Source organism: Vulpes lagopus, chromosome 12 (assembly GCF_018345385.1).
Source record: "Vulpes lagopus strain Blue_001 chromosome 12, ASM1834538v1, whole genome shotgun sequence".
Classification (NCBI taxonomy): Eukaryota; Metazoa; Chordata; class Mammalia; order Carnivora; family Canidae; genus Vulpes; species Vulpes lagopus.
The window spans coordinates 47,983,651-48,007,645 of record NC_054835.1 but is presented as its reverse complement, the minus strand read 5'-3'; the positions used below and the strand labels follow the sequence as shown (position 1 = coordinate 48,007,645).

Here is a 23,995-nt window from a genome sequence, read left to right as displayed (position 1 = left end):
AGGAGTGGCATAAAACCATCAGGGACAAGGAAGCACTTCTGCAACCGAGCACAACCAAGTGGTCATCCGTGTAGACTAGAACAGCACATCCGCTCCACAGGGAGTGGTTTACCTGTGGATGACCAGAAAGGTAGCTCTTTTATATAGAACAGAGGTGAGCAAGTTCTGTAAAGGGACAGTCAGTAAATACTTCAGGCTTTATACAGTCTGTGTTGCAAGCACACAGCTCTGCTGACCTAGAGCCAAAGCATTCATAGGCAGTACGTATGCAAATGGCCATGGCTGTGTTCCAGTAAAACTTTATTTACAAAAAACAGAGGGCCAGATTTGGCCTCTGGGACCTTGTTTGCTCTCTGCCAGTCTAGAGCTTTGGCTGCTGGGGGCTGGTACTCTGTTGGCAGTAGGGAGGGAAGTACATTGAATATACTACTAGTTTTTTAATCTCAGACTCCTCTATCATGAGCATGTGGTAGCCCCCAAGAAACTGTGGTCTAGATAACCTTGTGTTTGTGTCCGTCTGTGTGTGCTCTTTTGTAGCAAATTAAAACCTTCAGATAAAGACCGCCGGCTGTCCGTAGAGATATGGGACTGGGATCGAACAACAAGGAATGATTTCATGGGCTCCCTTTCCTTCGGAGTTTCAGAGCTGATGAAGATGCCAGCCAGCGGATGGTAAGGACACCGCAGATTGAATATGCAATTTGTCAATCAAAGGTTAATAGTCTCAGAAACATTAGTGCCCCAGGAGATTCAGAAAACAAACTGCTTCAGTCTGCAGTGACCATTGAGCCTGAGGTTACCTGGCTGTAGTCTCCCCACAGGACACATTTCAGAAACAGCCAGGCTAGGGGTTGGAGGAGGGAAGTTGCTAACTCTGTCACACCAACACAGCGTTCGTAACCCTCCTTCCGTCCCGTGTCTCCCCCAAAGGTACAAGCTGCTTAACCAAGAGGAAGGTGAGTACTACAATGTACCCATCCCAGAAGGGGACGAAGAAGGAAACGTGGAGCTCAGACAGAAATTCGAGGTGAGGATATTAAGGAAATTACTGGAGCCGCCTTTCCTTTGGTGAGCTTGACCTCAGGAAGGGCCCGGGTTTTGCGGTCACACCTGCTAGGCGACCTAAAGCAATTGAAGTGTGAAGCTTTTCCTTTATTTGAAAATAGAAGTGCTGCATGATCAGCTTCCTTTGCAAGCTGGATTAGCGTTCTAGGCCTGCGATGGTTGTGAGAACAGAGACGGGACCTATCCCCAGAATCAGCGTCGTTGATTTGTGCATAAGAAATTGCTTGGCACATCAGCGGGGGGGACAGGCAAGGTTCCAAGTGTGGTGTTCTCATTAGAAAGAAGGACTGTGCTCCTCCAAATGGCAGGAGGACGTGCTGGCATTAACTCGGGAGGTGGTTTGGGTGTAATTAAGCTCTCAGGCCGGCATCTTCACTTTTGCTTCCAAGCTTTAGAAAAGGCCAGCTCTTTGTCTCCTTCCTCCCGAGTGTCTGTGTTTGCCTTGGGTCCCAGATTCATCTGTCTTCTTCCTCCCTTCTCCTCTGTCCCCCTTGTCCTCCTCACTTCCTTCTTCATCTTTCTATCCATACTGCTCTTTACTTACCAGACATCTCGGCTTTTAACACACATTCTCTTCTCTGGGTATCTGCCTTACATTCCAGGTCACAGCTTTTTTTTTTTTTTTTTTCTATTTATCTAATCACCTGCATTTTGGCTGTTTGAGGGAGTCACACAGTAGGCGTAACAGTCTGTGTAACCGGCTCATTTCTTTTTGAATCTTTCTGTACCTCAGGCAAATTAGGATTTTCAGAATTCCCATCCCCTAAAGAAACACGTGCGCACACACATAGACACACACACATGTGTGCTCAGAGATACTGAACTGTGGCTGAAATGTCGACACTAATGAGATGCTGTTGGTTTTGTTTCCTCCCTCTCTAGTTTCCTTCTCTGAAATAAAGGTTTGTCCCAGAGAAACCTATAGATCATATCGAGGTAGAATGAATTCTTAAGGATGTAAGACAGAAAAATGTTCAGAGTGCTTTCTTCAGGCTGATACTTGGTTAAAGTGGATGTTGATGGCAAATACTTAAGGTCAGGGCTGTGAGCCTGGATGCCCTCGGGAGCATAAATGAGTCACAAAGAATATCAGCAAATGGCAACAAACAGCAGGGCTCAGGATTGGTGACAGCAGGGTGGGGGCTGGATTAAGCTGGTGAACACAAGCCCTGTCTAAAGGGGGTAGCCTGGGCTACTCAGCATCTGCTGATCCTTGCCATGCACAGAGGAGGGTCCTATGCCACCTGATGTTCTGGTTCTTCGAGAGAAGCCAAAAATCCAGATTTTTTTTATATGACATCTTCTGACTTATTTTAATATTGGCAACTAATTAAAAGTCAAAGCTTGGTGTACGCCAAACACATCTATTGCTATAGACACAGGTAAAATTCAGTTGGAAGTAATCAGCTTGCAATTTCTACTCCTAAAACATATAGAAGAAAGAGAAATTTATAAGTAAGGTGAAGTTCTTTCCAAAGGGGCCTGGTAATAGAGGCATTCAAGTGCAAAACTGTGTTAAGGCTTGGGGTAGCTGCAAGTATCTATGCCAGACAAAGCTGTTTTTTTATTTATTTTTTATTTTTTTACCTTCACTTCCTCCTTTAGCTATTCCCATCTCCGCCTCATAGCTCAGAACAGGAGCCCCGTCCCCAACATCACACCACCTCTGTGAAGGATGAATCTTTCCAGAGAGTTTTGGGACCCCAAGTGCCAGCACTCCTCAGATGTCCCAGGCAGGAGAGATTGCTGAGAAGCTAGACCGAGCCTTGCTGAATCTCATGCCATAGTTTTAGGTCATTAGCAACCAACAGGTCAGGAACTGGTGGTATAGAACACAGTTGAGGGAGGAGGAACAGTATTGGGACATCTTGATGGTGTCACTCTTGGAAATGTCTGAGACTTAGCTTTGCTGACAGAGAAATATTGACCCACTTTTCATGCTTCATTTTCATGGCTTCCTGGTGAGTAACCTTCCTGTTTTTCTGGGCAGTGAGTCTAGATTTTTATAAAGGTCAGAGTTCCAAACTCAAAAAAAAAGGGGGGGGGGGGGCGGGCTAGGTCTGAGGGCTTGAGGCCAGAATTGCATTTCTCTCTACAGGCTCGTTAGAGGCCATGTGTGTCATGCTGGTCACTCTTCTCCCTCCTGGCAATGTACTTTACACTGGAGCTCTGCTAGCCCCCAAGGGCAAGTGCAGCAGAGACACTGAGCCTCTGCTGTCTAGCTTACTGACTTCTGTGCTCAGAGCACCTGCACGAACTACATGCGGGCTTTTTCTTTAAACATGTTTCAGCCCCTTAGATCTTGCTGGAATTGCATTAGCTCATTTACTTAGAGTTGCAGGAGACCAGACAGAAAGCCGCTAGATTACAGTAGTGTCAAGGAGATGCTGAGAATTTTTCCACAGCTGTTGTGTTGCATTTTAAATGGAATATTCAGATCTGATTTCAAGCAAGAGTTATCACGTAGCTGTGTGCTGTTGAGGTCCGTAAACGTGAAACTTGTAATATTTCCCTGCTTATAAGGAAGCAGCATGCCTGAGCAGAAAGGCTGTATCCACATTTGAGCAGTTCTGGGTCACAGCCAGCCTCCCCAGACAGGGTGCCACCAGGCACCAGGGTGCAGTTTGGAGAACTTTCTCTAATACCCCATTCTTCCCTCTCCATTCCTGGCCATGGTATGACTGCTTCTCAGTGTCTGTAGACTCACCCCTCTGTCCCCATCTCTCCATGTACTTGCCATCCTGACTTGCCTTCCATCATCCAAGTCCTTTTCTCCTCCACCAAGTCTTTAAGAGATACTTTCCTGCCCTCTGGTAACAGTATGCTTCAGCTGAAATTTTTTAACTTAAAGTTCCATGGTGAATCATGACTGGGCATCACTCAGTGGTGTTGTCCACAGGGTTGTTGTTCTTTCTGTGCCCAGCTCTGTTATCTAATAACTAAGTGTGGTTTTCAAGTCCTCTTCCAGGAATCAAAAGTCACTCAATCTGATAGAATAAAAATCCAAACAAATGAGCCTTCAGAGCCCTGTCACCGTGTTAGCATTTATCTGATAACATGGGGAAAAATTTCAAATTTATTGTTGATTCCAGAATTCAGGCAAACGGAATGATCAGTGAGTAAAAGCTCTTAGGAGCCAAGGAAATCCCAGGATGGTTGGAAATGACCTGATTCCGTAATGCACTGTGCCCCTAGAGCAGTTTATCTGTGTAAAAGACAAAGCAGAACCTTGACCTCACTGTCACGGACAGTCCATCCCTGGGCCTTTACCCTGTTCCCTATTTGTCTTCAAATAAAGTCTACATACTTCCTGATTCACAAACATAAGTTATGTATTTGTTCATTTGTTCAATAATAAGGCTCCAGTGTGAATAAAGCAAACATTTCCTCCTGTCTGTGGAGCTTACATCTATACCTTTGGGCCCCGCTTCAGATCTTTTTGGAAACGAGGCAGGAAGCTTCTTGAGAAATAAGCTTATCCTAACCCTCCATGCTGGTCAGTGATTTCCCCAGGACCTCCCCTCACAACTGATAAGATCTAGGACTTGTGTTCCTCCTGCTACTGGGCACCCCCTTCCTGCATTGAGGCTTGTGGCCAGAGCTGGAGAGAGGGCCTGCCTTCGCCTCGAAGTGCCCAGAGGATGGTGGTTTAGTCCTTGCTCGGCAAACTTTCTATAAAGGGTCACGTAGTAGATAGTTTAGGCTCTGCAGTCCTCAGAGTCTCTGTCCCAGCCACTCACCTCAAAAGCAGCCACAAACAACAGATAGATTAACAGTTGTGTGCTAATAAAACATTATTTATAAAAACAGGTGACAGACCAGATTTGGCCCGTGAGGCTAGTTTAATCCCAGGTTGAGCCCACGAATTCTTACATGGAATCAAATCCTGGCCCTGCCATGTATTAACCACGTGACTTCTCTGTGCGTGTCCTTCACTGTAAAAGGGAATAATAATAGCATTGACTTAATGGTATTGTTTTAAAGATTAAATTAGGTTGTCGTTAGAAATTTCCAAAAGCAGACTTTCATACTAGTGTTTTTTTTTTGTTTTTTTTTTTTGTTTTTTTTTTTTTCATACTAGTGTTTTATCGTCATCCTCAACATGTTTCATTAATAGAAACTGGGTTACAGAGGGGACTTTTTTTAAACTTCTAGAGCTTCCTGAAGAAAAAAAAATTTTTTTTTTTTTTATGTTGAAATCATGTTCTAAGTGGTGGGTGTGTTCTGTGTCCTTGGTCCAGCCACATGATGAAATAGAAACATACTGATGAAACTTGATCACCATTTATAACATGTTTTTATGGGAAAAGTAGATCTTCGTTTACATTTAGATGGATTTCTAGAATGTGTGTGGGAATTGGGAACTTTGTGTAACTGGCAGTGGGTCAGGTAATCTCTGGATGAAGCAGGGTTACAGGGGAGTTGTCAGGGGAGCAAAAGGAGTCTCACCCTGAGGAGCCAGTCTGCACTGACATTTCTTAGCACTGTAGTTTTGGTATAAGGTCCTGAGCAAAGACTCAAAAGTGAGCACAACTGAAAGATGTGTGATGTGAACCACACTGAGAACGAACCCAAGTATAGTCATAAGCATAGCAGCAGTTAATGGTTCATCCGGTTAACAACAGAAATGGCACAGTTGGTTTATTAGTGATTGTGTTCACGTGAAAAGTCTAGCATTTCTGTCAGTGTCCTGTTGTTCTTTTGATCTTTTACCAAATCTGGGATTTGAATAATTCACATCTTGAGCTATGCCTAGGGAGTTTCTTCCAGTTTGAAGAAAAGTATCTTCTGACCACATCTTTTCCTCATTTCAAACATTTCCAGAGGATCTTATTCATCTGTCTGTATGGTTATTAGTGAGGTTGAGCATTTTTGTGTTTCATCAGCATAGTCGATTCTTCCCCTGAGCCATTGGGCCCACATCTACCTTTCTTCCCAGCCAAGACCTTCTTCCCTGATCCTCCCCATAGAGAAATGGAGCAGGAGGGCTGATGACCCGAGCCCTGGATGAGCCCCTGGACCTGCCTCCCTCAGGCCCACAGCACCACGAAAACCACTTCCCACCTCTGCACATTTCCTACATCCGTATTTAACAAATAAAACCCGAATTCTCTCATTTTGCTCCAGTACCACAGTCCCTACCTCTAATTTGTATATTGATGACTTTTAGCTACAAATGGCCTTAAAATGAACTCATTTCTCCCAGTGGGGTTGCTTGTCTTCTCTATATGTTGTTTACAGTTATTGGAGATGCTGCCATAAAAGAGCCAAGCAGCTCTCCTTAAAAGGGGGCAACACCATTCTCTTCTGCCCAATTGGTGAGGCTTTTTGTTATTTTCATCATTTGCTTTGGGTAATTAAAGTAGAACAAAATGAGAAGCTAAAAGCACCTGAGTCTTTTTTTTTTCTACTTGCCATCCACTGCTGCTGTACTCCAGGGTAAGTTAAAATTGAACATTAAAAAAAAAAAAGTTAAAAAGCAAAACAGACATATTTGTAGCAGAATTAAGATCGCCAAGAGGCAGTGCGCTTTGGGCTTTGTCTGCAGTGGAATATTTCTGTTGTCAGAAAATAATGGAAAGCAATGTCCCATTAGAGAGCTGGCAAATGATACATCATAAATAACTCTCTGTGGAGTGTCAGGATTCAAGAGAACAAGATGGATGCATTTCAGTTGCAGTATTGCTCGAAACAAGTGTGAGCTCTCTACAGAGACCTACTTGCGGAGTTCTCTGAAGAGAGAAACTTATGATCAGGTGTGAAGGATGGCAGCTGCTCTGGGGGCGAGGTCTTGACTACCACCTCCCATCCTGCCCCTTCCGTGAGAGGTGTGGTGCTGGCGAGGACAAAGATGAAACCAGCAGTGGGCACAGGGAGTGACCCCTAAGCTTCACGCTTTTAGCTGCAAATGGCCTGTGCTGAGCACTCAGACCACTTGGGTTTGAGAGGTGGCCCTGTGTCACTGTATGAGCCCCAGTCCAGGAGCCCTTCTGCTGGGGTTTGGATCCTGGCTTGTCCACATCCTCACTGTGTGAACTTGGACACGTTACTCCATGAGTTCAGCATGGTATTCTAGAAAGAGGATACAATTGGAAATAGTCATGGTTTCACATTCTGGCTGTACCATTTACTAGCAGTAGTGACCTTGAACAAGATGCTTAAATTCTCTGATCTTTCATTTGCTTTATTTGTGTGTGTGTGTGTGAGAGAGAGAGAGAGAGAGAGAGTGAAATGGGGATAGTAGTAGTACCTACTATATATAGCAGTGCTCTAAGGATTAAATGGGCTCATTTGTATAAGTTGCCTAGCCTAGCACCTGGCATATAGTAAGTACTCAATAAGTGTCCGCTAGGACTTTTGTTGTTGTTGTTGTTGTTGTTTTTCCTTTTATCATATCTGATTCTATAAAATGGACTTACTCAGATTTGGTTTAGCTTACATTTATGAAAGCTTACAAACTCTGACACTACCCTTGTACATGCAAAGAGGTGCTATGCTACAGAGAGGCAAGAGCATTTGAGAATGCTGTTTAGAGAAGTTTTGTCAAGGAGTCATTCCTGAGAACAGACCAGTAGACTGATTGTCCCAGCATTCACAACTATCTAGGGCCCAAAGTTTAAACTCCAGTTCCCTGGAGGCAGGCTTCCCAACCTGTCTCTGCTTCAGCTCTGTTTTCTGTCGAGGCAACGTTTCAGGCTGATTTTAAGCTTGAATGCTCACCCAGTTGGCAACTTTGCTGGTGCCACCCTCAGCCTGACCCTTGCCCATGGGTCATCTGTGCTCTGCCCCAGGACCTCAGTTCTCCCCAGTTACAGACCATCATCACCATCTTCATCTGACTTCATACCCAGCCTTTATCTTCAGATGATCTAGAAACACCAGAAATTCTTCAGCCCGTTGAATAGGGGCAGCCTATAGGAACCAAGCCTGTTCTTCTTTGGTGGTTTGAATATATCGTCAGCTATATAATCACGTAATCTTAAATCCCAAAGGTGAATACCTGCATTTTCCTTTACCTTGGAAATCCTCTAGGGCTGCACTGTTCAGTTCAGCAGCCACTGGCCATATGAGTCTATTGAGCACCTAAAAATCGAGCACTTAAATATCGTCAGCTATATAATCACGTAATCTTAAATCCCAAAGGTGAATACCTGCATTTTCCTTTACCTTGAAAATCCTCTAGGGCTGCACTGTTCAGTTCAGCAGCCACTGGCCATATGAGTCTATCGAGCACTTAAAAATGTGGCTGGTCTGAATTGAGATGTTCACCAAGTATGAAATACACACTGGATTTCAAAGACTCAGCAAAAAGGAAAGAGTGTAACTTCATTAATAATAATCTCTATATTATATATTGAAATAATATCTTGGATATATTAGGTTAACTATGTATTTAACAAATCTATTATGTACTTATATATATATCAATATTAAAGTTGAAATCAGTTTTACTTGGTTAAATTTTTAATGAGTTTCATAGGAAATTTACATTTATATATGTAGCTCACATGGCTTCTATGGGATAGGGCTAATCTAGAACATTCCTCCCAGGAAATATAGTTTGTCACAGGACAGGGACTAAAATGCAAAACCAGTGACTTTCTAATGTATTTTTCCTGGGCTTCTAAATCATCTGTATCCAAGAGAACTAAATTTCAGAAAGTTGATTCTCTCAAGATTCTGGGTATATTGCTAGGCCCAGATAAGTGTGAGTGAGTGTGTGTGTATTTTTGGCATGGCCAAATAACTATTAGACAAATGTAACAAGGCTGGGATAAAATTTGAGTTACTTAATAATTTAATAATACACATTTCTAATAATAGTTCCAGAAGTCACAGTGAAATCTGAGAATTCAGTAATTAGAAAGCTGTGAACAGAGGATCAGAACTCTCATTGGGCCCTCCCTTCTAGACAAAATGTTGCTTTACCTCATGGGCTATGCTAACTATATTACCTAAGGGCTATGAACCCATGAGCTCCATTAATGTTAACAGATACTTTGGAAAGAAGGTGACTCTAACTTTCCATAACTGAAATGTTTTATTTGAAAGACTTTTTTGAATGTATCCTACAAAATGTCCATTGGTCAGAATATGAAGGAGAATTAGCAGTGGCTTCTGTGATGTCTGTGTCTTCACAGTTTTTGTATTTGTGACCACTCAGAACCATATGGAGATCTAAAGCAAAAGAAGCCAAGCTAAAATTGGTGAGCATGTTCCATTAGAATAAGCTTTTGTGGGATTGGTAATAGAGATCCAGAAACTGCTAGAAAGACAATCACCCTAGAGATTCTGCAGATTGCCTTAAGAACACACACATATCTACTTTTTATTTATTCCAGAGAAATGCTTTGAGATTGTGCCTGTTATTAACAAATTAATATCCACTTACTATTGTAGTTAAAGTTTTTAAGTCAACGTTGATGAGATTCTGTTACTAGGCTATATGTAGAAAGAGTGAGCAAGCATTTTCCTGTTTACTATTACTGAAATTGGATTTTCCAAAAGCCTCTATTGTCTTTGAAGACTTTATCTAATTCAGAATGTTCTTCTCTGGATGAGGAAAAAGAAAATAGTTCATTGGAGACCCTCAGATAAATTGTAGCTATTTGTTGATCTGATCAGTCCTGCTACTGTTACTATGGAAACCTGAGTACTTTCCAGTGACCTTTTGGACTCAAAATCTGTGAGCCCCAATATAGAGTCTGCTTTTTTTTTGTTTGTTTATTCATTTTGGTCCCTAAATAGCTTACTTAATTACTTTCTGAACCAATGTGATATTAAGGGGGAAAGTCTGTAAAATGCACATCCGTTGAAGGATATTTTAATCTTTATATTTCAGCTCTGTCTTAGAAGCAAAATCTTAAACTGAAATCGGACAAGGTTTAGTGTTGGAAACCTTTTTCATGCATTCATTAGATCGCTGTCAACAGAGGTTAACACTACCACTCACCTGAGCAGACTCAAAGCTTCCAAAAGCAACTGCGCAGAATTTCTGATTAGTCCATAAGGGAGAGTGAATGCATTTATATCCTAGCATTGGCAACATGCTTTCAGTTTAATTTCTCTTATGGAAATGACTTTGGTGGGAAACCAGAAAAAAAGACATTCCAGTTATCTGTTCCATCCTAATGGATTCCTGAAATGACATTAAAGGCCTTGTGTTTATAGCTATGGGGTTGGCCTTAAGGGTGGATATTGCTGGTTCAATAAACAGGGCAAGCCTAATATTAAATACTAAAAGCAGCTATCCATGTGTACCCAGGCCCTGGCACCCATAGGAGATTGGCAGGTCAGGAACTTAAAGGAAGAAAGGAAGGTAGAGCCAATGTCCCTTGGCACAGAGACATGGCACCTAAGCCCTGATACAGGTCCCTATGGTTCTAGCCTAAGCACCAAAGAAGAAGCTTAAAGCCCCTTAACAGAGAAAATCCTAGAATAAGAGTGACTTCACACATAATGCTGTTTGCTGTTCCCCAAAGAACATGTCCTACAAAGAATTAGAATTGGGGTCTAGAGAGGTCAATCCTGAGGATTCTGAACTCCCTGGGTATCCTGAAAAAAGAAAGTGGTGAGCACTCAGTGCTTCAGATCCTTGCAACTCCAAGTATGGTACATGGACCAGCAGCATGAGCATCATCTGAAAGCTTACTGAAAATACAGAAACTCTGGGGCCCCTTGGTGCCTCCGATTAAGTTCCGACTCTTGATCTCAGCTCAGGTCTTGACTCAAGGTCATGAGCTCAAGCCCCACATTGGGCTCCATGCTGGGCATGGAGCCTACTTAAAAAAAAAAAAAAATGCAGACTCTCAGACCCCATCCTAGACTTTTACCAAGTCAGAATCTGCATTTTCACAAGATCCCCAAGTGGTTCCTGTCCCCTTTAAAGTTTGAGAAATATCATTGGAGAGGATGTAACCTGGTGACTAATGAGTGAATAAATTTATATCCTCCAGCAGTTGTAGAGGTGATGAGGACAGACTTCATTACACCCAGTATCCAAGTTCAATGGGACAGGGACTGGCACCCAGCCACCTGCTTTTGTACAGCCCATGAGCTAAGAATGGTTTTAATATTTTAAATGTTTTTTTTTAAGGGTGATACTCGTGACACTTGGAAATTAGGTGAAGTTCATATTCCAGTGTCTGTAGAGTTTATTGAAACAACCACGTTCATTGGTTTATTGTCACTGGGTACTTTCCTGCTACAAGAGCAGAGCTGAGTGTCTGTAATACAGACTGGCCTACGAAGCCTAAAATATGTGCTGTTTGGCCTTTACAGGAAAAGTTTATAACATAATAGAATATCAGAAGTGGGGGAGATGTTTAAAATTACCTCTATTGATGAGAAAACAAAAGCACAGAAAGGACTTGGTCTAGCTGGGGTATAGTATGACCCAGATCTCTCCTGTTTCCTCTCATTCACCCTCCCTGTGACACCACGTTCCTGTCCCCTTCACGCACACATCATGCTCTTGCATGCTCCTTAGTACTTGCTTACCTTGGAAAGACTCCCCCCTTCCCCTCCACTCTCCTCGGCCTCAAGCTTTCCAAAGCCTACCCATATTTATCTAATTCTTAAGCCTTTTAAACCAGCCTAAAATTTCCTTGTGCCAGCTAAGATGCTCACTTGCTGGTCACACCTGTAAAATTTGTTACCTTCATCTCATTCTGGAGAACCTCAAGCCCTGCTCTGAATGCTTCAGAACCTAAACCTATTTGGCTCTCCTCGACAGCCCACAGGAGGATGGCTCAGCTGATGGAGGTCTTCCAGGGAGAGGCCATTCTGCAGCCTAGAGAGTCTCCCTCCTTCACACCTAAGTCCCTTTATCCTGGGACAGAACCACATGTGTGATGAATATGGTCATGCTCAGAGGTGGACCAGCTGGCTCCTTTCCCATACTTGGGTTCCAAAAATGGATAGTTCTGAAAGTTCCCAACTGGTGAATGCTATGTCTTGAGAACGTTGCTGAGTAGGAATAGGTGATGTGAGATCTTTTACTTTGTCTCCACTCTGTGGGTAATATTCCTGACCCTCACAGTGGAGGAGAAGCAGAACTTTCTTTCTAGCCTGAACCCAGTAAACCATAGATGAGCAGGCATCTGACTCAGGTCACAAGTCAGATCTAGTAGTTTTTCCATCCAGTTCTTGAGACACTGATCCAGCCTCACTGCTGAAAAGATTATGGCTCTTGCAACGTGACATGACATTAACATGGGGCCACAGTGGCCTCAGAGAACTCAAAATGGCAGCTCCCAAATTGAGGCCCAGGAACCGGTGACTGGGTGCTTATTTCGGTTTTATTGATGGGTTTTGTTTCACAGATGAGGTCTCTGCCCTTTAAGACCATTGCCTTGGGATCCCTGGGTGGCGCAGCGGTTTGGCGCCTGCCTTTGGCCCAGGGCGCGATCCTGGAGACCCGGGATCGAATCCCACGTCGGGCTCCCGGTGCATGGAGCCTGCTTCTCCCTCTGCCTGTGTCTCTGCCTCTCTCTCTATCTCTCTGTGACTATCATAAATAAATTTTAAAAATTAAAAAAAAAAAAGACCATTGCCTTAATAGACAAAGGATTGTGCTCTTCCTACCTTATCAAGCCAACCAGGTGGAGTCAGGGAGGGCCATTGCTCAGGACCTCAATGAGTTCAGTGTCTCTCGTGTCCATTATTGAAAACTGATTAGTTAACATTTAGGCAGCTGTCAGACATTTACCATCTTCACTTTGCACAGAGGTGCTCTGCTTCCTCACCTCCCATCCAACATCCAGGCGTGAGGTCCAGCATGTGTTCCCTCAGAGTGCTCATGGATGTGTGGAGAGAAAGGGTCTATGGGTGTCTAACTTGATTCACTTCATAAGCCTTTCCTTGATTTTTTTTTTCCTAACTATTTGGGTCAGCTTGTCCTACCGAGCATAAAATGGCTTAGGGATCTTTCTAGGTTGATTGAGTCCAAGAGCAACTGCCCAGTGGTTGCTGGAAGGCTGTGAAGCTGCCCAGCCTCGGTATGGAAGTGTCTCTGCTAAAGGATTTTTTATCTCCCTATGGAAGGTGACCTATTACAGTTGGAAGTTGGAGGTAGGACCCTTCTGAAGCCACACCATGTACCTTTCAGGGCATCTCAGTCAATGTGGAGTCCTCTATACCTAGAGGTATTAAGGCAAAGACTGGGCAACTCTATCAGAAAGATGCAGGAGACTTAGGCACCTGGGTGGCTCAGTGGTTGAGTGCCTGCCTTTGGCTCAAGGCGTGATCCTGGGGTTTTGGGATCAAGTCCCGCATACTTCTCCCTCTGCTTGTCTCTGCCTCTCTCTGGGTATCTCTCATGAATAAATAAATAAAATCTTTAAAAAGAAAAAGAAAATTTAAAAGGTGCAGGAGAAATGTCAATTAAATTTCCTCTAAGGTTCTTGGAAACAACACCAACATTTCAATGAGGATGTTTTTGTTGCTATTGTTAGTTGCCTTTAATCTTGATGTGGATTAAGATCTCTAGCCTAAAATAGAGCTTTTGGGATTGGAATAAAATGCCCTATTTTGAGAACAATTATAAATAGATTTGTGATTATAGATTTAAAGGATCCTAATTATAAGATGTAACAGAAGCTAATCTATCCGTACCTGTTCAAAGAGATGTAAAGTTCATATTTGGCCAGTTTCCTATTTTAGGAGACAAAACCCTCCGAACACAAAGCATAATCTATTTGTCTCTGTTCAGGCTCAGGGATGCGGTGACCCTTTCAGGCTGTGAAATTTGGGTTCAGAACACCAAACTCTTTCTCAAATTTTCTCCTAGAAGGAGACTTGCACTCTGTATGAACTTTTAGGATTTGTCTCATGACTCCTTGTATAAAATTTTGTTTTTTTTTTTAAATTTTTTATTTATTTATGATAGTCACAGAGAGAGAGAGAGAGGCAGAGACACAGGCGGAGGGAGAAGCAGGCTCCATGCACCGGGAGCCTGATGTGGGATTCGATCCCGGGTCTCCAGGATCGCGCCCTGGGCCAAAGGCAGGCGCCAAACCGCTGCGCCACCCAGGGATCCCTAAAATTTTCTGTTAAGATGGTTTCAATTTATTTTCCTCACATTAGTACTTGAGAAAGTAAAGTGATCTAGTCATGATGTTTTTTGTTTTTTGTTTTGTTTTTAAAAAATAAAAAAAAAAGATGAAAGATGAAAAGCAGTACATCTGGGGAGGCAAACCTGGTTACCTGATGTCTAGGCAACCAGAATGTGGTTAGCAAGTTGCCCAACCTAGGTTTTACCAGTAATCTTTGGCTCTTTAGGATACTGAAGAGTCTTCTGAATTATCAAGAAAAAGGTTTTAGTATGGATAGCTTTAATGGTAAGTGGGTTTGGCTCTATTCTGATTTATTGAAGGGTGGCAACCTATGTGTCTAAAATCAGCAGTTAACTAGCTGTGTGCCACCTCAGACACAGGATGAACCAAGTACCCCCATTACTCCATCATATGGATCAGCCAAAAGCAAAAGAAGCATCCATGATGACCAGGGAGGTATTTGATGTGATGCCACGCGTGGCCATATAAAATAGTCACGAGAAAGAGAAGGGCCTTGGCTCCATGTGGTTTGATGCTAGTCCTTTCATCATTCATACAAAAAAGAGTTCCCACCCCTGCGAGGGCCAAGTCCAGCTGCCCCTGTCGGGCCTCTGGAGCGGTACCTGCCTTCTTTCCTGGACCCTCACGTGTGTCCTGGGCTGTCTCTCCCCTGTGCTTTCTGTCTGCACTGTAAATGGAACCTATGATGTGTTGTGCTCGATTTTTATTTTTTCTCATGGTGCTGTTTTCCTGTATCTGTAGCGTCTTCCCTACTAACCTAGCAGTTTTTCTCCTTCTCCCATCTCTTACAGGGATGTCATGTCCGCTTCCTAAAGGTAGTTCTTCCTCCACTCTGTTCTCTTCCACCTTGCCTTCCACAAAAATGTCCACCCTGGTTTTTGTGGCTGCCCAGCCTGAGCCCCCAGCCATGCTCTCCACTCTTAAGGATGCACTGTGTGTTCTCGTGGCTTGAACCTTACGCCTACTTGTTTGTGTCCCAGTCGGTGTGCTCCCGTCCAAATGACCGTGGCCCTCCAGTGAGGAAAAAAAAAAAAAATGCTGCTTATGCATCACCCAGAGAGTATAACAGTTCTCCCCTGTCTTCAGAGTAGGCTCGTTTAAGATTGTACAAAGTAGGAAATACTGAAATCTCCTATCAGTGAGTAAAAAGATAAGTTCAAGTCTATTTTTAAAGCATCAAATGAACAGAAAGAGTGCATCTTTAAACTGACAGCACATTTCCTTTTTCTTTTGTCAATATATATTTCCAATCACATACTAAGCCTCATTTTCAATTTTATACAGACATCTACATAAGCATGCAAGCAATATGGTGTACTTACACTACATGTGTGCATTTATATGGAAGATGTAGTGTAATATATCTGAAATCATCAGATTTTTCTGATGTTCTCAATGCCTGGCTTAATACTACTCATTCTATTTCATTTCTTTTTTTCATTTCTTGATTTTTTCTCAAATCAGTTGTCATAACCTAATCCACCATTCTACCCTCAAACTGTCAAGTGGAACTTTGCAACATGCATGTAAATTATTTCAGAAATCTTCCCCATAATCATTTCTGACAATGCCACTCTCTTTTGGGGAGCTGGTCGGAGCTATGTACCAGCTGTGTTTTCAGTGGATTGCCTGTGTGAATAATTGAAATCCACTCTGGATGGTTACAGCATATTCAGATCGGAACCACCTGAAAAATTTAAACATTCAGATGCTTGGGTGAAGAATTTGCAAGGGGAAATCCCACACCCTGCGCCTAAGCGAGGATCAACACCACATGCTCTTTTTCAAACTCTATACTCAGGAAAACATCTAGTAAATAATGCTTCTCAAGTTTCTCTCTGTAGATCTCATATCTGACATGACAGACGTGTTCCCTGAAGGGGCCACAAGAGATCAGTGACCCAGAGTTACTGGAACTAGGGAAGAAAAATATTCTCTGAGGTTTCACAAGCCTTACAGAGTGTGGTGACGATCGTGTGTGTGTAAACTGGCATCTGTCAAGACTTCTCTCGTGGCCGCCCTCCTGTTATTTTGTGTTTTAAAAACGCTGTCACACGGTGCCCTGCATGTGTTCACACTGGAGAAACCTCTTGAGAAGTTGGATACACCCGAGCACACCGAGCCACCCGGTGGTTCCTCCCTCACGGTGAAAACATCCTGCATCCTCAGAGCCAGCAGACACACCTCTTGATCATTCCCAGGACAGTGGAGACAGTTCTTATGTAAAAACAAACAAGTCACCTGTCATTCCTGTTGATTCAGAGGCCCACCCTCCTCTGATGAGGTGGATTCACACTGGGGGCTCTGGGTCCTTACCATGACCCAGATGTCTCTTGCCTGTCTGGTGTGTTTTCGTCTTTGTGCTTAGGTTGGAGAGTCTATTATCCCAGGGAGAAATAGCACACACATCACGCGGCTCTATTTCACAACATGTAGGAGGAGCCGGGTGCTGGTACAAAGCTCCGGTGTGGCTGCAAAGGGAAATGAAGGGAGAGGAAAAAAGAAGAGGAGGAAGTTAGGGGGAAGCCACCACCTCCCTGGCCCCGCCCCGCAGGTAAACCCTGGCTCCTCCCAGCTGCAGTGAGTGGCTGTCCCATCCTCAGCAGGACTGCCAACCCTCCTGCCTGCCCAGGTGGCACAGCTGCCACCTTGTCGCTGCAGGGAAGCAGCACGGTGGAGCCGCGACGCTCCGGGCTGCCTGGGTTCAGATCCCAGCTCCTGCCTCCCAGCTATAAAGCCATGGGCCACTTAGCTCACCTCTCTTAACCTCAGCATCTCCATCTCTAAAATGGGGGCGATAAAAAAATAACCAGCCTCCTAAGGCTGGGAGGACTGAAGGAGGAAACAGAGAAAGTGGCTAGAACAGCATTTGGTTGGGGAAAGTGCTGCTGCGGCTGTTACCCTCTGCATCCTCCCTCTACCCACCCTGAACCCCAGGGGTCTTCCCACATGGGAAGAAGAAACATAGCCATTTTCTGAGAAGCCATCGCCAAGTTAAAACGAACCCTTTGTTGTGTTTTCTGAGCTCCCCACCCCACCCCCAACCCCGCCCCGTGGCCCCTGGGTTGGGAAACCTGGTTGTGCATTAGAGGCATAGCACCCTGGCTCCCCAACCCCGACCCCACCCCCAGCCACACCCTGCACGCAGCAATGAGGTTCATTGAAGAGCAGGGTCAGGAGCTGTCAATTAAAGCTGCTTGTCCAACATGCTTTGTGTTGATGCACATTTCTTGTTTCCTGTGCCTTTTGTTACGGGTCTTAGGACAAGTCACCTGTCTGCTGGAAATCCACCACGACCCAGGCAGTGAAAATGGAGTGGCATCACTTACACCTCTGCAGAGTGGCATCTCTTGCTTGTTCATGAACATATCTTCACCTTGTGGCTTTATCTGAAAATAGACCTGTCAGTAATCAGTCTGGCTGATTTCTCTGGTCACAGAAAAATGGTCACAGAGGGACCATTTCTCTGTGTTGACACGCTGGGAAGAAGCAGGCAGGCAGGACTGTCCATGACTCTCACCAGTGGCCATGGGTGGGCAGCCAGGTTTGCACAGAACTGGTGGCTGGGGTTGCAAGAAGCAGCCACGGTCTCCTTCCTTACTAGAGGTGTTCCTTTTGTGAACCTCATTTCCGCCCAGGCCCCAGCAGCCTGTAGGTACTGGTGGGATCACAGTAATTGAAAGAATTTAAATATTACTGGCTCTTCATAGCTTATTGACACAAGACCTTACTCCCTCCACTTCCTGGCAGGAAACACCCTTCCTTGCACCCCAACCCTTAATCTGAGCCATACACACCTTCCCCCAAAGCTCTTCCTCCAAGGCCCCTCCTGCCCCAGAGACCAGTTCTTACAGCAAACGTGTCCCCTGAGAGCAGTGGGGAACCCCCTCCAACTCATTTATGTCCCTTTGCTTCATCTCTGCCCTTCTCTGCTTGCTTCCTGTTGGAGGAAACCTCCCTTCTGGTGTGGCAGCAGCTACTGAGCTCTGATGATGCCACCATCACTATAGGAAGGGAGGTCTCCCCGCGCAGGAAGAGGCAGGGAGTATCAGTCCATTTCACAGATGAAGAAGCTGAGGCCTCGGAAAGTCAAGAGTGCTGTAACTGGTATTCCAGTCCACATCTGGTGGACCAGCTCATTTGCCATTTGCTTCCCTGTCAGCCTGTTGCCCTGGGGGTTGGGGGGTGGCGGCCCAGAGAGCAGCCCAGAGCAGTGCAGCTGCCGCCAGCCTGGGAACCAGGTGTCCCACTGAGCTATAATTAGGTCCCTGGGTTTTTAAAAACTGGTGTGGTTTTAAAACACTTGGTGAAGATAAGGTAAAATCAGTGGTTATGGAAATTTTGAGCTAAATTTAATTGCATTCAGATCCACTTTCAAAATGCTTGCTGCTGTCAATGAGAGACGTTTTATAATAAAAATTCTGAGTACTTGAGCAAAGGTATCTAGTATTTGGGGGGAAAGGATCCTTTGTTTGTTTTGACTCCCATAAAGATGCAGGGTGGAGCCTCCTTTGCTGGGTTCCCAGTCCTGCTCACCTCCTGGCAGCAGCTGGACAGGGTTGGAGGGAAGTGTCTGGAACTTTTCCCAGGGTTGTGGGCTTTATTACCAGTTAGGACTTGGTTGTGGATTTTGGGTTTTGTTTTTCAGTTGATTTCAGGAGCTGCTGTTCTATGATCATTTAGCTCAAATTACATTTCCCCAGTGGGCTTTTCAATTGAATTTCCCAGATTGTTCTGTGTTTCTACCTTTCAGATAAACACAGAGGCTCCCCGGGGCCACTCCACCGTCCCTTGCAGCCCTCCCTGCCTCTTTTTCCCTGCTTCCTTCCTGCAAAGTCTAAGCTCAGTCGAAGGGCTAGGAGGAGATTCAGGAATCCTAGGTCTAGACCTCTTGAGTTGTTCTCAAGACACAAAGCATGCAGAGACTCTAAAACACAGTTCTGGCATCAGTGCACATACTGTGGGCATTTCTCAGAGGCCTGGCTTTCACGTTGGAGATTAGAGTCACCTTCTATAAAGTAGAGCTGGAAACATACAGTTGTGTCTAATCTGAGCATATCTGGGAGTTTTATTCTGCAGGGCAGACTGGGGATCCTTAGGCATATTTCTACTAAAAAAAAAATCCCAGTCAAAATGCAGTGGCTTCAGAAAATAAAGACCACAAGAGGGCGGTCAAGACTTGCAAATAAAAGATTCTAGGAAAAGTTAGACACAGAAGACCGTTAGGAACTTGTGACTGGATCTCTTTATTTTTTGATGGACCTGATGCTAGGCTCACCACTTTCTGTACTCAGTTGTTCCTCAGTTTTATGGAATGGCAGGGTGCCAAAAAAGACAAGAAGTCAAGGCTTTCCCTTGAAAGGGAAAATATTTCCCTTGAAATGTTTGTCCCAAACATTTAGGTCTGAGGGACACCAGTGGTCTGTTCTGGCCTGCATGGGCCCGTTCATATCTACTCCTCTTTCCTAGCAGCACAGACCTCCCCACTCCTAAGCAATACTGCTGACAGTCCAGAAAATCATACACTGTGATAGCTCCCAGAAGTTCTCGCAGCTCCGGACCCTGCCCCAGCTGACTTATAAAACCTGTGCAGTAGTAACCCCAAAGGGGTATATTCCTGGCAGGAGAAGTTCTATAGGTTTCAAAAAAGCACTAAGTGCCAGAAATGCCCTAATGGTACCCTGCTGTGGCCACATCCCCTCACATGATGCTTTCTGGAAGGCATCAGACAAATGTGGACTGTCAGCCCCCTGGTGGGAAGACCGTCTTTTTACAAATGGCAACATTTAGGGCAAGTTTTGGTCCTCAGATCCTCACCGACGTCTGGAGTCTTAGCAACTGGGGATGACTTAGGGCAGTAGCCTTCCCAGGATCTGTTTCTCAAGTGAGATAATACGGCCTGATGACCATGGAATAGCCAGCCTGAGACAGCAATTAGTGGACAGATCTGGGAAATGAGGGAAAACAGGGTTGGCTGTAAAGGAAACACAGTATCTAGCAAGATACTAGAGGTATGTAATAGGACAAAAAGAACCGAGCACTTTGTGTTTCCCATGTTGGGCATAGTGTGATGTCAGGGGCCCCACATTGCTCCTTAGACTATGGCTCTGTTGCCATGACAACGGGCCTGCTGGCTTCCTGTGAATTTGCTCAACAGTGACGACAGCCTAAGTGGATGTGTCCACAAAAAATATTTCTTATCAAAAAAATGACTTAATGTGGTTCCCCTGAAATTTCTACTCTGCTGAATATAAGTACTTCATTCACCACGTTGTTTGACTGCAAAATGACATGTTCCTGTCCCAGTTTGCACATCGGGCACCGTGGGAAGAGAGCAGATAATTCAAGTGCATTGGAGGTTCTTAATTGTTGCTGTTCTGGTGGGTCAACAAGGAGATACAGACGTGCTGTTTGAATCTAATCTAATCCAAATCTTGATAGAGAGCAAGGGTAGGCAAACTGCAGCCCACAGGCCAAAATCCGGCTGCTGCAGGTTTTTCTAAGTAAGATTTCATTGGAACACAGCCACCCACATTCACACATCCACGTGGCTTTCACACTCAGTGGCAGAATTGGGTCGTTACAATAGAGACAGCTTGCAAAGCCTTCACGGACGACATGTGCCTACCCTTGATAGAAGAGGATGAGCACTGAATTCAAAGATCAGAGTTCTGCATTCAGAGCCCAGGGACAGAAACTGAGTTAGGCACATGGCTTAGCCAGTTGCCTCATCTGTAACAGAGGTGGCCTGTGTTAGCCCTTCTCCAGCTTCCTTCCAAATGCTAAAAGGTCTGTCACCCTCGGGCTGTTGGGCAAACATTACATCCCAGATGGAGTGACTGTTAGCACAAGAGAGTGATCCTTTGCCTGATGATCCGGGTCCTGTTTCAAGGACCGGTACAGAGGAAAGTAGCATCCTTGTCCCCGCGCCCCCAATGCCCTGCCCAGTACTGCATCAACAGCTCAATGGCCCTGGGTAGTGGAGTTAGCTCTCTAGACCTCAGTGTCTGCACCTGCACCAAAAGCAGGGCAGACCTTCCCAAGGGCCCTTCTGAGACTGATGGTCCCTGGGTCTCAGGAACTCCCTGCAGTTGCCAGCAGAGGAATGAACGATGCACACCTGAGATTTGTCAGTCATGTGTGATCCCCAGGAGAAAACTCCAGGTAGCAGGTGTTGGCATACTGGTACGGGAGGAATCATCTGGCCCCATGCCTCCAGATCATAGTTGTAGCTTGGATGACTGAATCGGGGGGCCGGGGGGGCAGGGATAATTAGCTATTCCTACCATGAAATCAGACACGAGACCTGAAAGAAATCAAGATCCTGCCTTCAGGAATCAAGTTACCTTGACTCTCTGGGTTCCCCCCGTTTCTCTCTGACATTTCAGCATCAGATTAAAGTGTCTGGCCTTGGGCACCACCCTCTGGACCTGGCAGTTCCACATCAGGAACCCATCCTAGGGAGACGAGGGATGTGCACAGAGTTTGGGGTATGAAATTGTTCATCTGTGTGTTATAGAAAACTGAAAATTGGAAATAACATAGCTGTCCAGCAATGGGGGAATAGCTAAATACACTGTAGTAGAGCCACACAGCAGGATATGATACAGTCACTAAAATCATGTGGCGGAAGAGTGCTTCCAAATAAAAAGTTTGCTACGTATAAAGGCATAAAACGGGTTGTAAACAGTGTAATTCTCTTTATGTCAAAGAAGAAAACATGAACAGAATTAGATGAATGTTCACCAGAATGTTAACAATGATTTTCTCTGGGCGATAAAACTGTGTATATTTAAAGTGATCTTTTTTTTATTATTATTATTTTATCCATGTCTGTGAAATTTTCTAAAATTTTCTAAAATGAACCAGTACTCTGCTTAACAAGCAGCATTGTTTAAAACTCTTTAATATGGTAACTCTACCTTTTAAAAATTTTTTGTATTAAATGTAATTGTCTTCTCCAGTGCACATGTGCATCCATTCATTGTAAGAATATTTGAGGAGCAGTGGCCTCGGGCTTTCTCTTGGGTCCTGGAGGCACATCAGTGAGCAGAACAGATAAGGTGCCTGTGCAGGGGAGACAGAAAGGGAAAGATAGAGTAGGTAGTGAGAGGCGCGTGAGGGAATCGATGCCATGGGAAGGACAGGACGAGGTCCCTGTTGAAGCCTCGGCATTAAAGCATCACCCGAGCAGAGATGGGAACGTGTCTTGTTCCTTTCTGGGTCAGAGGGAGCAGAAAGTGCAAAGGCCCTCAGGCAGCAAGCATGCTTGGCATGTTCCAGAGGATGAAAATATTGTTTAGCCAGAGAACAATGGGCATTTAATTTACTCCAGATTACCCAGGAGGCTTTGATGCCCATGAGGTACCATCATCTTAACCCGTTGCCCAGTTACTGAGTAGGAAGTAATGGATGTCATGACTCATGGCTGTTAGAAATACGCCGGCCGTAATCTGTTAACGGTATCATTGAAAATGCCTTCAGTTCCTTTGTGGTTTTCTCCTCCTGAAACCTCTTGATTTAACCAGCATTGCAGTGGGTATAGGTGAGTAAGTCACCTTAGGGCTAAGATGCTCTGCTAAGGTCCTTGGTTATATATGGCAAAGATATATACCTGTTTATGGAGCAGCACCCAAATGCCATCAGTCTTACGTTGTCAGAATTGTTTGCGTAAGCCCTGAATACAGGACGTTTTCATTGTAGAAAAACAATTATAGAATAAATCTGCAATTATTCACTTGCTCCCACACTTGGTCATTGTTGGCCTGTCTGCCCTTGGAATCTTAGAAGTAGAAACTTATGTTGTCAGATTCCTCTCTCTACACTTTGCAAAACATCTTTGATAAATATATTCATCAAAGCCATATCTTCTGTTCTGCTAGGAGATGTAATATTGAAGACATTCACAAAAAAGGTACAAATTTACAATGACTTGCGGTTAAGCATTACAGCATACTTTGGAGGGTTACCCAGAGTCTCCATGATTATAGAATAGATGGCACCAAGAGATTTGGAATTACTTGGTAAACTCTGCTTCCTTACTGTAGAGAAACCTTTGAGCTTGGATTCCTACTGAAGATATAAGTTAGCACGTCTTGGAAATATTGCCAGTCAGGGTATAATTGTATTTGGGGCTGGCGATTCAGGACTACACACTTCCCTGTGTCTTTATTGTCTGTTGGTTTTCCCACATACAAAAGCTGGTGTATAATCACTTTACAAAATTGGCAAATTGCAGACTATCCTTGGTATTGTGTTAAACCGTTTGGTACTGGCATTACTGTAGGTCTGATTGTCACAGCTTGGCGGCAGCAAATGGTCCGGCCTAATAGAGAGTTAGTTAGCATCTACTGCCATCCAATCCCTCACAGACACCTGGTGCCATAGTTTGGCAGATCCAGTTCTCAGTTTTCATTTGAAATCCACCCCCCTAATAAGGAGCTGCGTGTGGAGAGCCTTTGGCCATACATATGCTCAGGCAAAGGTATTTAACACACATACACACTTGGAGAATTTGGATTTGTGGTATTCAAATTCACTTCATATGATGTGCTTTACAGAAACTCACCATAGGAGTCCTTTAAATTAATGAACACCTCCAATGATTGCAGACTGTTAGGACTTTTAGAGAATGTATCTGGGGCATAAAATGAGATGCATGTCAGTTATTAGGAAATTTTCTGATGGGAAAAGCACATGAAGTCAAGGTCTTTCCCTGCATGGTCCTAGCCCCTGAGGGAGCTACAGAAGATGCTCCAGAAATCAGAGCAGCTGGAGCTCAGACCCAGTTCCTCTCCTACCACACTGGGAGGGCATAGAAGCATGGAAGCCCACAGGGATCTGTCACAGCCTCC

General features: G+C 44.4%; 1 protein-coding gene across 2 annotated transcripts in view; it reads left to right on the top strand.

Moving 5' to 3' along the window:
* PRKCA (protein kinase C alpha) overlaps positions 1–23,995 on the top strand; it is a 396,507-nt gene that overhangs the window by 310,030 nt on the left and 62,482 nt on the right. For both annotated transcript variants that reach the window (XM_041725456.1, XM_041725457.1), the window contains exons 7-8: positions 538–672; positions 931–1,027. In XM_041725456.1, the coding sequence (XP_041581390.1) occupies positions 538–672; positions 931–1,027 (232 nt within the window). The remainder of the gene's footprint in view (positions 1–537; positions 673–930; positions 1,028–23,995) is intronic.